General features: G+C 35.7%; 1 protein-coding gene across 3 annotated transcripts in view; it reads left to right on the forward strand.

Moving 5' to 3' along the window:
• The window catches only part of LOC138317484 (thyroid hormone receptor beta-like), a 60,799-nt gene that overhangs the window by 18,901 nt on the left and 27,495 nt on the right, over window positions 1-14,403 (forward strand). The window contains exon 1 of one of the 3 annotated variants that reach the window (XM_069259175.1): window positions 5,022-5,330. The exons of the other annotated variants lie outside the window; for them this stretch is intronic. Coding sequence (XP_069115276.1) covers window positions 5,223-5,330 — 108 coding nt within the window. The 5' untranslated portion in view covers window positions 5,022-5,222. Of the gene's footprint in view, window positions 1-5,021; window positions 5,331-14,403 lie in introns of those variants that run through there. 3 annotated transcript variants of the gene reach the window in all.

The raw sequence follows: 14,403 nt of genomic DNA on the forward strand, positions 1-14,403 counted from the left end.
ACTCAGATCTGTTGATTGTAACTCAGATCTGTTGATATGTAACTCAGATCTGTTGATGTAACTCAGTTGTTGATGTAACTCAGATCTGTTGATGTAACTCAGATCTGTTGATATGTAACTCAGATCTGTTGATATGTAACTCAGATCTGTTGATATGTAACTCAGATCTGTTGATATGTAACTCAGATCTGTTGATAGTAACTCAGATCTGTTGATGTAACTAGATCTGTTGTATGTAACTCAGATCTGTGATGATGTAACTCAGATCTGTTGATATGTAACTCAGATCTGTTTGATATGTAACTCAGATCTGTTGTATGTAACTCAGATCTGTTGATATGTAACTCAGATCTGTTGATGTAACTCAGATCTGTTGATGTAACTCAGATCTGTTGATATGTAACTCAGATCTGTTGATATGTAACTCAGATCTGTTGATATGTAACTCAGATCTGTTGATTGATGTAACTCAGATCTGTTGATTGTACTCATTGTTGATGTAACTCAGATCTGTTGATATGTAACTCAGATCTGTTGATATGTAACTCAGATCTGTTTGATAGTAACTCAGATCTGTTGATATGTAACTCAGATTGTTGATATGTAACTCAGATCTGTTGATATGTAACTCAGATCTGTTGATATGTAACTCAGATCTGTTGAGTACAGATCTGTGTATGTAACTCAGATCTGTTGATATGTAACTCAGATCTGTTGATATGTAACTCAGATCTGTTGATATGTAACTCAGATCTGTTGATATGTAACTCAGAATCTGTTGTATGTAATCAGATCTGTTGATATGTAACTCAGATCTGTTGATATGTAACTCAATCGATTGTTGATCTGATATGTAACTCAGATCTGTTGATATGTAACTCAGATCTGTTGATATGTAACTCAGATCTGTGTTGATAGATCGTTGTGTAACTCAGATCTGTTGATATGTAACTCAGATCTGTTGATGTAACTCAGATCTGTTGATTGTAACTCAGATCTGTTGATATGTAACTCAGATCTGTTGATATGTAACTCAGATCTGTTGTGTACTCGATCTGTTGTATGTACTCAGATCTGTTGATATGTAACTCAATCTGTGATAGTAACTCAGATCTGTTGATGTAACTCAGATCTGTTGATGAACTAATTGTTGATAACTCAGATCTGTATAGTAACTCAGATCTGTTGATGTAACTCAGATCTGTTGATGTAACTCAGATCTGTTGATATGTAACTCAGATCTGTTGATATGTAACTCAGATCTGTTGATATGTAACTCAGATCTGTTGATATATGTAACTCAGATCTGTTGATATGTAACTCAGATCTGTTGATATGTAACTCAGATCTGTTGATATGTAACTCAGATCTGTTGGTATGTAACTCAGATCTGTTCATGGAACTTCAATCTTAAGAATCAACCAGGTAAATTTGTTTGCCCATAAGTATAGCTTTTGGACTTCTCATTTGGACTATATTTCTTATTGATTTTTTCCGAGTACACATGCACTTGGTAGATACAGCAGAAGCGATATATACATTTCATATATATGCATCAGACCTTATATGGTGAAAGTACTGCCTATAGGGAAATCAATATCAAAGCCACTGACAGGAAATATTGAAATATCAGCCGTTAGTGTTTTCTTGTCTATATACCTAATTTTCTTATGTATTTTATCACACCCAGGACAGAAATGTCTCCAAATGATTGGCTTTAAAGGGGGTCAGTAAATTTTGTTATGGTGCAATATGGCGGCTGTTGCCCTTGCTTCAAAATTTAGACATTTCATTACCGAAAAAATGTTTTTGTTTATTTTTTTGTGTAAAATTAACTATCGTTTTGATACTTCAAATTAAATGAAATGCATTTTTTACATACAAGTTTCTTCCCCTATGCCAGTTTTAAAGTTGATGACGCAGTGAATGTCAAATATATGTAACAATTCTAGCGTTTTCTCGACTGTGATTATGATTTTAAACAAATGGAGGGGTTCATACTTATAGATCAATCCTCACTCTACAATCAATTTATCGGCATAACTTATATGTGATTATCTCAGCGAGAATGCAGAGATGATCAAGGAGATTACGCGTTAAATATTGGATGGATGTTTGTGTCACTTTTGTTTGTGATGCTTTAAATATACAGTATACAGCCAGCCTGGTATCCTACTGAGGTAAGGCCTACTGTGCACTAGTCCTTGCCTGGACTAGGAATGTCGAAGTTATTGTTGATTTATGAATTATCCAGTATTATTCTGAGGTTCCTTATATACAGTATAAATTGCAGATTCCAGAAAAAAAGGGGGTCAGTAACTGACTATATAACTAATAATAGTTCACACAAGCAGCCATGTAGTTTTCTTTGACATATGGTCAGACTATTACTTCTCCTGTGGAAAAAAAATTATGAGTGATTGTGCTTTGTCTATCACCGTGGTCATGTTTAAACATTGAATTCAAACAACTTCTTCTCATAATCAAGTCCCAGGGAATTGATATATGTAGCATGCTAGAATGAAAGACCAATATTTAGATATAAATATAGCAGGTTTTAGTTGTATATAATGTATGTAACAGTCGCCTTCTAGCTTTGTGCTAGGGGGATTGAATCTCCCTTTAGCTAAGTCGGTAGAGCGTCGGACCACTAAGTCCCGGGTTGCATGTTTAGGTCTGGCTGGCGGAACAGAACACTCCCCCTGTTACAGAAGCAATACAGTTATAATTTTAAAAAAAGTTCTTCATTATGTCATTATTTTTATGCCATGGCACTGCGTCCATCTGTCCGTCAACAGATAGATCGTTACGTTACTATAGTCATAGAGTTTTTCATGGATTGAAACCAAAGTTGGGCAGAATGGTCCTTAGGGGAAAGGGAACAGAGTTTGTATAAATTTTTGCTCTGACATTTCCGAGCTGGAGGGACAGAGCCCAATAGGAGAATAGAGGTAAATCCTTTCAATCGCTAATAGTATTAGAGTTTTGCATGGATTGAAACCAAAATAAAGTTAATTCTTTACAATTCTTCAGAAAAGAAACAATGGTCCTGTTTTTAGTGCACATCTTGACATTACAAACCAGGTGAGCGATATCTGTCCCTCTTGTTGGAAGAAATACATGCAATCATTTACCAAAACTTAATTCACATGATTGTCCGATAGAAAAGAACAATGGTTCCTGTTTTTAGGCACATCTTGACATTTACAAAACCAGGTGAGCGATATCTGTCCTCTTGTTGGAAGAATTTACATGCAATCAAAACTTAATTCACATGATTGTCCGATGACCATTATTAAGGCCCAATGAGCCTCTTGTTAGGTCATCAGACCTAACTTATAGTCATTCTGCTTTGTCTCACAGTCGTCATCAGCTGTCTTGCGCCATCCACTGTGGCGCCGTCAGTACTATCAGTATACAGTGTTTGTATTCTTTTGGGTCGTCCAAAATCCAAATGGTCGTCCCAGTTGCCATAACTCTTGAAAAACACATTTTGGTTAGTTAAGTTCTATGCACAACTCTAAAACCAGCAGAGATATCATGAAATTTAGACACATTGATGCGTCTAGTAGTGCCTCTATATTTATCTATCGCTTTTTGTGGTGTGATATAGCTGAATCATGCCTTTCTGTTTATGGTCTAGAAATAGGTTTTTCATTTTTTGCATCATGACACTTTTGCAAATGTATAATAAGTCCTTGATTCAACAAAACGATCCAACGTCCGTGCCGTCTCGTGCCCGTCCCGTCCTCCGTCCGTCCCGTGCCCTCCCGTCCCGTCCGCCGTCGTCCGTCCGTCCAACATTTGGTCGTCCATGTATTAATCTTGGGTGACCCCCCATCTTGTAAATCCTTTAAAATCATTTTGTGAAACTTCTTTTTCAAGTAAATCCTATTCCTCCAAGTAACCAAATTTTCTTCTGATTTAGCTGAAACCTATAAAATTTGCCAAGGTTGTCAGATGACCATTAAGGCCCTTGGGCCAAGGTTTGATGACCATTACGGCCCCTTGGGCCTCTTGTTTTTTATTCTTGATGATCATTATATGATGGATATCATATGATGTGCATTGGTCAAGGATTTAAACCTTTCACCACTGTAGGCCATAATGGACTCATCCAGATCAATTGATGGTAGAGTCTACTAAAGTTACATAGGGGTGAAAGAGTTAAGATCATATATGATCATATACGTCCTTGGCATTGGTCAATCAGTTACCAAATATTTAATACATAATATGTGCAGGATAAGTGTAAAATATAATTATTCGACCAATAAGCACCCCCTATTCCTTGATTTGGGTCAGATATGTTACTTCAAACATTCCAAACAAAAAGAAATTTCAAAAGAAATATAAAAGATCACTAAAAAATGAATAAAGTACTTAGGAGGTTATGTTTAATTTTAATTAATACCATGCAGTTAACCTGATGAAAATGTTGTATGTCTTAAAGAATATTGCAATTTTTTTTTATAATGACCTAATTTGATTACCTTGATCAGTGTAAATTAATATACACACTGAGTAATTAAGGGGAAGCCTAGTCTATATGAATACCTATTGTATAATTTATAGGTGTACACACCACAATCAAGACATTTCAGTGCTGAACATTTTGCACTTGCTTAAATACAGAAATACACATATATGTATCGAATACTTTGATCGATCAATAACAAAACACCTGATATAAAGTTCAGGTATTGATATGTAGGTAGAATTTGTTTGGCTTATAAGTTAAACTGTGAAATGATCTGGGTCATGTTCATAATAATACTTTATGGGCATAGTGTAAATGTTAGCATTTATTGTAAGTACATAGTGTTGACTTATGTTCAATACAATCATGGACCATCTGAGGGCTAAAACATCATGATGAAAAGTATACGGATATCAACATTGCCAGTTTTGTAACAGTACAAGTTGTAAGCCTTATAAATATTGATTGCCAGTCCATGTATTCAGGCATGCCCAGTTGTCTATATATATTCCCAGCTCTCAGTGCAGAAAGGTTAGGGGACATACACCAGCCATACTGTATGAGCATTCTGTGTACCTGTACCTATAGGTCTATTGTTTGTAATATTAGTGTAAATAGCTAGGATCCAAAGGAGTTTACTAGCTCTGGTGGAGTGCTTTCTGCTGTGATACACAAAGAACATTTGCTATAATTTGATGTTTCCTCCCCATGAGGAACCATCATTTGTAAAGAAGATCGAATTATGAAATGGAACAGTGGTGATGAGAAGGCTATGTCTGTCCTTCATCAGTGGAAATGGTTTGGGGAGGAGTCGTTCAGTCAAGAAGGACACAACAACAAACAAACTATGGTAGTAATTTTTTATCGCTTTGAATGATTTAAACAGTTTTGTTGTTGTTTTGCTGTCCGTTATTTAGGTTGAATAGATAGAGCTGGATAGACATGTGGGGGTCGGGAAGGGAGGTCAGGTTATACTTGTAAAGGGATATGTAGTTGTTGATAAAATCATGTTTACAAGCATAATTGTGTCAAGTTAACGTTGCTGTTGCCATTTAACGTAAGAGATGTACGTCAGAGATGGAGGGAGGAGTCTCTCCTTTTATATGTATTGGTATTTTATACCTGTATAATGTGTTGTCATGGTTGACAGCATACCTGTCAAGTTTTATCATATATACAGTAGATGGTTTGACAGATCTATGATTTTACAATTGCGGAAAATTTAGTCATGAATTTTACAACCTTATATAACAATATTCCACCGAAATGATGACACATAAAAAAATATTTAACCCCTGTAGTATTCAGGGGAGAGTTCAAATGTGGCAATGGCGATGTATTAGGTATGATTGAAACATTTGACAGTCAGCGACAGGTGAAACATGTTCATGTGAAATAACATACATATAATGAATAAACTTCTATGTATATATATATATATATATACATAGTCATAGATATAAGTACAGTCAATGGTTAGGGTGCCTGGGTGGGGTAGGAGGGGGGGGGGGGGTGGCAGAACCCAAATTAAATAAAGCCTGCTGGGGTGAACACTGCATGAACACAAAACCAAAAATGGGGCAAATATGTCAAGGGAGATGTTTGAAAGGATAAAGTAAGAAAAAATAGGGAGCAGAGAAAAGATAAATATCCCAAAATTAGGGGCCTAGCTGTTAATCAATGTGAATCAGCAGGAAACCTTCTTACAACTTGTATTAATATATGTAACCTGCAAAACAAATCAAGATTTTATAAATATCCCAAAATTAGGGGCCTAGCTGTTAATCAATGTGAATCAGCAGGAAACCTTCTTACAACTTGTATTAATATATGTAACCTGCAAAACAAATCAAGATTTTATAAATATCCCAAAATTAGGGGCCTAGCTGTTAATCAATGTGAATCAGCAGGAAACCTTCTTACAACTTGTATTAATATATGTAACCTGCAAAACAAATCAAGATTTTATAAATATCCCAAAATTAGGGGCCTAGCTGTTAATCAATGTGAATCAGCAGGAAACCTTCTTACAACTTGTATTAATATATGTAACCTGCAAAACAAATCAAGATTTTATAAATATCCCAAAATTAGGGGCCTAGCTGTTAATCAATTTTACAATGATAAATGGAGATGCTGCCTCCATTTCTTACAACTTATAACCTGCAAAACAAATCAAGACCACAGTTTGCTCAGAATATATAACTGTACCAACAAGGCCTTAAATTGATGAGATAAATGTTCGTACTTTCCAGTCCTAAAATAAACCACATCTACTTACCATATTTTCCCTAATGAGGACGCCGTGCGGGTAAATGGCCGAGGGGGGCGCCGTTATTTGAGACCATTTTTAGATGTTTTTTTTCTGAAACAGACTATACATATATATATAGTCATCTTGCTTTTAATTTCGTATTTTTCTGAAACTTAATATAACAAACTTACATTTTGAAGTCAAGTGAGTATTGAAATTACTTAAATTAGAAGTATTTAACATTGGTTAAATATGTCTGTTTCATGAAATTTTGGCATTTCATGCTAGCCTGTTTGTTAACCATGCGTACACAAAATGGCGGACAGTGCTTTCGATCGCTACTTTCGTTTTGTGACAGATGGGAAATACCAACAAGAACACACAATAAATTACTTAGAAATGATAATATTCTTGTTATTTAGGAACCTGTATCATAGATATACAGTAAGTATTCATAAAACCTTTAAAGACATCGTTAAAATGTTGTTGCCAGTTAGTCTTCATCCATACACGTGTGTGGGGCATTCAAGTGACACGTTTTGTTTTGAACATGGCATTCTCGCTGTTTCTATGTGTAAACACTTGGCAAAAATGCCCTAAGTTGTCCCATGCAATAAATTTAGTGCTTATACAAGCTGATCGGATATCTGTTAAGCATCAGATTGATGTGACACAGTATTTTATAAGAGTCTGCAAAGACAAATTGTCACAATCTGACACAAAAATTGTATGAAATTAGTTGATTTTTTTCAGCAAAAAAACGTGGGGCCCCCTTGTTAGAGGAGGCGCTCTTAACAAAATAACAATAACAATAACAAAACTGATTTCTTATTTAATTTCTAGGATAGAACTGTTGTATGACTATCTCTTATATTTTCCCTATAAAAGGTGCCAGTCGTGAGTAATTGACTTTATAGGGACGCCGTGATACCACTACCAGACCATTTTTAGATGTTTTTCCAAAACAGACTATAGTCATCTTGCTTTGATTTCCCATATTATTCTGGAACTGACTATATCACTACTTTTCATTTTGAAGTTGAGTAGTACTGAAGATATATATATAACAATGAAGAATTTTACATATTAGAAGACATATTGGTTAAAAATGTTTGCATGTTTCATGGATTCTTGCCATTTTCATGCTAGCCTGTCTGTTTATGTATGAGTGCTTATGTTCGCTGCTTTTGTTCAAAGTGAGAATCGCTAACAAGTATACACAATAAAACAGTTAGAAATGAGAACTTAGCTGTTATTTAGGAACCTTTATCATATATATATATTTACACTTGCTAGGCTTGTTCACTATACGCAAGTACTAGCCGATTTTGTTTTTACCATAACTGCATGGTAACATTGAACTTTGAACTTGCGTATGAAAATGTTCTATGCAACGTAAAGGGGCTACTTTTTTTTTTAAAGAAACACATGGCTTTGTTTACATTTTGACGCAACATTACGTGTATATTGTTGTTTTTCATAGAAATTTGGAAAGATATGAACAATACATATATGTTTTATATTTATACATGATACAAACATTTTTAAAATTAACAATTGTATAAAGAAACGGGAAAAATATCCCGACCGGGGCGACGTGCAGTGCTTTCACTTTTGTTAAAAATGATGGATGTCAAATGTAAACATTACCTCTGTGTCTGTGTTCGTCTTACGATCAAGTCTTTGGGGTGGACGGGCGTGAGACCCTCTGACAGAGATCAGTTATAAACATATCCTCTTGTCTCTGTTCTTTGAGAATTTAATCGTGTGTATTATAAAACATGCACCGCTAGTAATCCACGTGTTGACAGTTACACAGCTACATTGTATCCATCGAACACAAGTGAAGTTATTCAATCTACCGATGGCGATGGATCTAAGCATAGATTATATAATCACATGGCTCCCAAGGATGTAATATTGTCAAGTCAGACGACAATCTCAAACACATTGAGCTACTTGAAAACTGGTTTTTGACAACTTCGGCAAACTCCAGTGTGTAAGTGTGCGACAGCTTCGCCTCGCTGCACAAGGGTCAACGAGTTCACACATGTGGCCGAGTACAAATACTTTATGTTATTACGCTATATATTAACTTTTAGCAAAATTGAATATATATTTAAAAATCTGATCTGATTAAATAAAATTATCTCATAAATTTCCTTTGTTTGTCATGTTTACTTAACACTAAAATATTGAACTTTTTTGTCGTCGCGGATGAATAATTCTATCTTACGTGAAGCGTCATAATTCGCTGTTCAATTGAGTAAGCTCCTCCCACTTTTGACCGACTTTTATTGAATAATTACGTCACTTTCAAATGACATTTTTATTGCATAAAGTATAAATAAAAAGTCGTGTGAGTGAAAATATAGGGATTGGATTGCGCTTTTATGTTACCATGCTTGTATGGAGCAATTCCTCTAAGAATATATTCAATATGGGGCGCTAACGCGCCCCATAGAATATATTCTTAGAGGAATTGCTCCATACAAGCATGGTTAACATAAAAGCGCAATCCAATCCCTATAGAGTAACATTATTATCACTAAGTGTTCACTTTCATACATGTATGGGACATTCAGATGGTTGATACTGTGATTTCACAAGACCATATCACTGTTTCTGTACACAACATTTCTACCAAAGTTGTTCCAAACAATGAATCTCCTTTATTATATGACATGGTATCAGTGTTTTAAGCATCAAACAGTTGTGAAACATTTTTATCGACACCTAGAATGACAGATTTAGCCGCCACCGCCCTTACCGCGAATTAAGTGTATATATGAAAAGAGTGCGGCAAAAATGTGGGGGGGTTGCCCCTATTAGAGGAGGCATGAATCCGAGAAATTTATGGGATATATGCCAATGCAGCCTGTGAAGAAAATGGATTGCAACTTTTATGTCATTAATATATATATACTTACAACATGTCCAAAAATATGGCTTACAATAGCATGCTTGGATGAAGGGCTACCATTAGTTTGTGCAAATAATTGACCTTGACTTTTATTGACTGTCACATGGGTTAAATGTGTCTGAAAGTTTTAATCAACTTCTCGTCAAAAAACTAAATAGAAGCATGAATCTGTTTTGGGCCTATATAACATACTGGCATGGGTTGAATTTAAAGGGCTACCAGGTTTCTTTAAATAATTTGATGACCTTGATGCTTATTGAAGGTCACAAGGATCATATGTGTCAGAATGTTTTACTCTACCTCTGGTCAAAACTAAAAGACACCGGGCCTATATTAGCATCAGTTATAATGGCAATAGTCCTCATTTAAGGTCACAGCAGTCTATAAATAGGTAAAAATCTTAAAACGACTGATCAATTAAGGGTATAACAATTACCTGTTACTGTGTAAAAGGAGTGGGTCGGTGTGACTTGTAAATAGTGTTAAATACGGTCTCTGTCACTCAGCTGACGGAGCATGCTTCTTTGGCTCAGTCGGTAGAGCCGTAGATTTCCATGCCGGAGACCCGGGTTCGATTCCTGGTCGGGGCACTCGACAGGAATGTGTATTGTCCCCGTTCTTCTACATTGGCGCCCAACTAAATAACCCATGGTAGGTGGTTAAAGAGTCTCAGGTTGAGATTTAGGAAGTCTCAAGAAAAACAGAGGGAGTAGTGTAAAAGGAGCGGTTCGGTGTGACTTGTAAATAGTGTTAAATACGGTCTCTGTCACTCAGCTGACGGAGCATGCTTCTTTGGCTCAGTCGGTAGAGCCGTAGATTTCCACGCCGGAGACCCGGGTTCGATTCCTGGTCGGGGCACTCGACAGGAATGTGTATTGTCCCTGTTCTTCTACAACTGTATGGACTTGTAACATGTTGCAATGAAGTGTAACCAAGTTACCGTATTCAACCCAATAAGCACCCAGGGCGTATACAAATTGAAAAGAATGAAAAGGTGCTAATAGGATGAAATTGTATTGGAAATCTATACATTTTTGTGTAGTTTTGGTCTTTATTTATGCCTGGGCAATTGAAATCGAGGCCTCAAAAAGGGGGAGGGGCGCTTATAGGGACATGGGCGCTTATTAGGTCGAATACGATAATTAAAATTTAACTAGGTTGTATATATAGAAATTTGTATTGTGTCTTTTATGTCTGTATATAGAGTGCACCTGATTAGTACTATATGTAGCAGCTATATATAGGTGAGCGATTCGTGCCCATTTGGGCCATAATCTCCTTTTGTGAAATTATGATAGAAGGATTAGGAGAGTGGAGTAGTTTATTCATTTAGCATTTTGTGTTAACATTATTCTTTATTTGCATATTACAGAGTTATCTGCCTTTGTGGGTATAGGTATTGATTGTGACGTCATGTATGCAAATTTCGATCATAAAATAATGACATCACAATGAATGGTGGGACACCTGCCCACAAGGGAGTTAACTCTGTAATATGCAAAGGCAGAATAAAACAAAGCTGTTCACATCTGACCAAGGATTAATTTGACTGAACGGAATCAAATGGTCAAGGTCACATAGGGTTTAGATGCTGGCGATGGTAAAGTCTCCTGTGGTGGTCAGTCATATAGCAGGGCCCTTATTCATGACTTAATTGTCAGTATTCTAGCTTTACAACAGTGTTGTTCTATAAACTTATATAAATCAAGGTGTCCAGGGTAATATGTGAAGGGGTGTTAGTGAGGATATCCATGTGGTCAAGTAGATGACCCTGGGCCCATGGGACCTGACTGTCATGGTGCCACTCATATCCTGCATACTACCATATGAACTCTTATTTGTTTAGTTGGTCAAGCCAGTAGATAAACACAGTGTTAAACAAATACTGGCCTAGATAGACTGGTCAGATAATAGTCGGTCAAGGATCATATACATATATAGATATACATTGTGTATCGTACTTTACCAGCTATCAAGGTCTGCATGGTCAAAGGTGAGGAACTGGTTTGGTCAAGCAGTGGTCACAGGCCCATCAGATTGAATGTGGGAGACAGTTTTATATGTACAATGTATATCAATACCTATTTATCATGATGTGACCACATTCATTTAAATATATACCAAGGTCATCGCTTGCAAATTGTCCTTACATTGATGCTTATTTCGGTCATCAATTAAGATGTAAACCGTCACTTCATAAATTGAAGCAAATCAGGAAGTTGAATTATAATATAGAATTATTTTACAAAGTAAGCTATAAATCAATTTGCAAAAGAGATCAGTAAGAAAACCAACCAAGTTTTTATATTTTCAGTCTGCATTTAATAATTCCAAGTGAGTGAAATTGAAGCCTGAAAAGGAACACAGTATTATTAATTGATCACTGCTTGCTATTTCTTGCACACTGCTTACCACTACTTGCCACACATGATGCAACAGGGCAGGCCAAGTAATTAAGAGATACATTTTTGTCCCATAAAACCATAAAAATCAATGAGTTTAGCAGTGGTCGATCAATGCACATAAGCTTATAAACCCACATTTTGGAGAAATTTGTCAGTCATAATCAAATCTATGAAATGAAAGGGAAGTAAGACAATTTCCTATTAAATGCATATGTATTATGAATTATGAATATTGGTAAATCAACAATACTGTATAAAACTTGTCAATTGAATTACAGAATTCATAAATGAATGCATGCAGTGCTTGTTTGAAGTAGTGTGCGTCAGTGAAATGATTGTTACAAGGATCAACATATTATAACAGGAATATTTAGCGGCTTACTCTGTAACAGACAGACATTCACACAACACATAACATTGCACACATTGGAGGCCATTTTTAATGATTCTGGCTGTTAATGTTAAACCTAATTAGCCAATCCATACCAAAAGGATGCTGATATAATTTCACCTTGGTGTCTGTAACATGCCTCATGCTGAAGACTTTGAGAAATCTGACCAATCCTGGTATCTGATCAGGTATTGTCATATTGTCTATGATATAAGTCGGCCTTCTGGAGCTGATGCTATAACATGGTCTGTTTCTGTAAAATATTATTGTAGAATTGAATCCTATACTAAAGTTCATGATAATGACACTGTGCTAAATAACTCAAGTGTTGAGGGCAGTATATAGTTACATATACAGTATATATCATTGCCAAGTCCAGACCTATGCTCATAATTAACTCAAGTGTTGAGGGCAGTATATGGGTACATATACAGTATATATCATTGCCAAGTCCAGACCTATGCTCATAATTAACTCAAGTGTTGAGGGCAGTATATAGGTACATATACAGTATATATCATTGCCAAGTCCAGACCTATGCTCATAATTAACTCAAGTGTTGAGGGCAGTATATAGGTACATATACAGTATATATATCATTGCCAAGTCCAGACCTATGCTCATAATTAACTCAAGTGTTGAGGGCAGTATATAGGTACATATACAGTATATATCATTGCCAAGTCCAGACCTATGCTCATAATTAACTCAAGTGTTGAGGGCAGTATAAAGGTACAGTATATATCATTGCCAAGTCCAGACTTATAGCTACAGTTATTGATTTTTGTTGCCCATTATACTAGGAATCTAATATGTCCAGGGTGTGCTGTCTTGATGAAGAGATGCTTAATTTATTCACAGCTCGATTGACACACTTTCAGTAGCTCTCAATTTAGTGATTCCAATCTCTTGCTGGTGAATTCATCTTTTTTCCTCATGATTTTACCTAGTACATACTTTGCAATTTGTGTTTTCCCAGTATATGAGAATTTGAGAAATTAAATGCTTTGGGCTGAAATTTCTTGCACAGGTCTGAGCTGAGTCTAAATCCATCAAAAGTGTTAATTCTTCTAAACTTAATAGGATGGCTCAGCATACCTTTTCATTTTTTAGGCCTATGATGATATGTTACGTTGTATAAAAAACATGAATTTATACTTTTAAATTTTGACAATACAAATTTTTTTTTAAATTGTAAACCACAAAGAGAAGACAATATTTCTTCATCATTTCCTACAATTACCAGGTAGTGAGACTAGGTGAAGCATGAAGGTGCTGTTAATAAATAATCTCTTGAGACTATTCCGTCTTTGCATATTACAGAGGTAGCTCTCTTCCGGACCACCCTTAGGTATCAATTGTTACGTCAATATTTTGTAAGCGCAATTCACATCATATGACGTTATGCTCGCAAACTCGTGACGTCACAATCAATACCTACCCGCAAGGATAGATAACTCAGTAATATGCAAATACGGAATAACACTAGAATAAAAAGATACTGTTCCGATGAAATGACACTATAGCACTGTGATACAGCATTATCCCAATGCATCGGGTCTTTTGGGTACTCATCGTTATAAACATCCATTCTGGTGTGAAATGATATGTGATACCTGAGATTGTCATATTTGAATGATACATTAATTAATTGGGAATGAATATTAATTAATGTTTATATATATCCATGTGTGTGGCAAAGTCGGTAAAAGCTTATGTCAGGTAATAACGGGTACCAGGTATTACAATAATTAGTACATTTGTGACATTACAGAACACAAAGGAAGATAACTTTGTATAGATATACATTCAGTTAAACAAAACCCTGAATTGTCAGTTCATGCTTTCAAAAGAAACATGTAATGTTACATACTGATCATAAGCTGCTGGTCTTTATATGTGTGTGTCTGTCAATGTTACAAATATTTGGAAATAATTATCGTAACTTCA

The sequence above is a fragment of the Argopecten irradians genome, chromosome 3 (assembly GCF_041381155.1).
Source record: "Argopecten irradians isolate NY chromosome 3, Ai_NY, whole genome shotgun sequence".
Taxonomy (NCBI): Eukaryota; Metazoa; Mollusca; class Bivalvia; order Pectinida; family Pectinidae; genus Argopecten; species Argopecten irradians.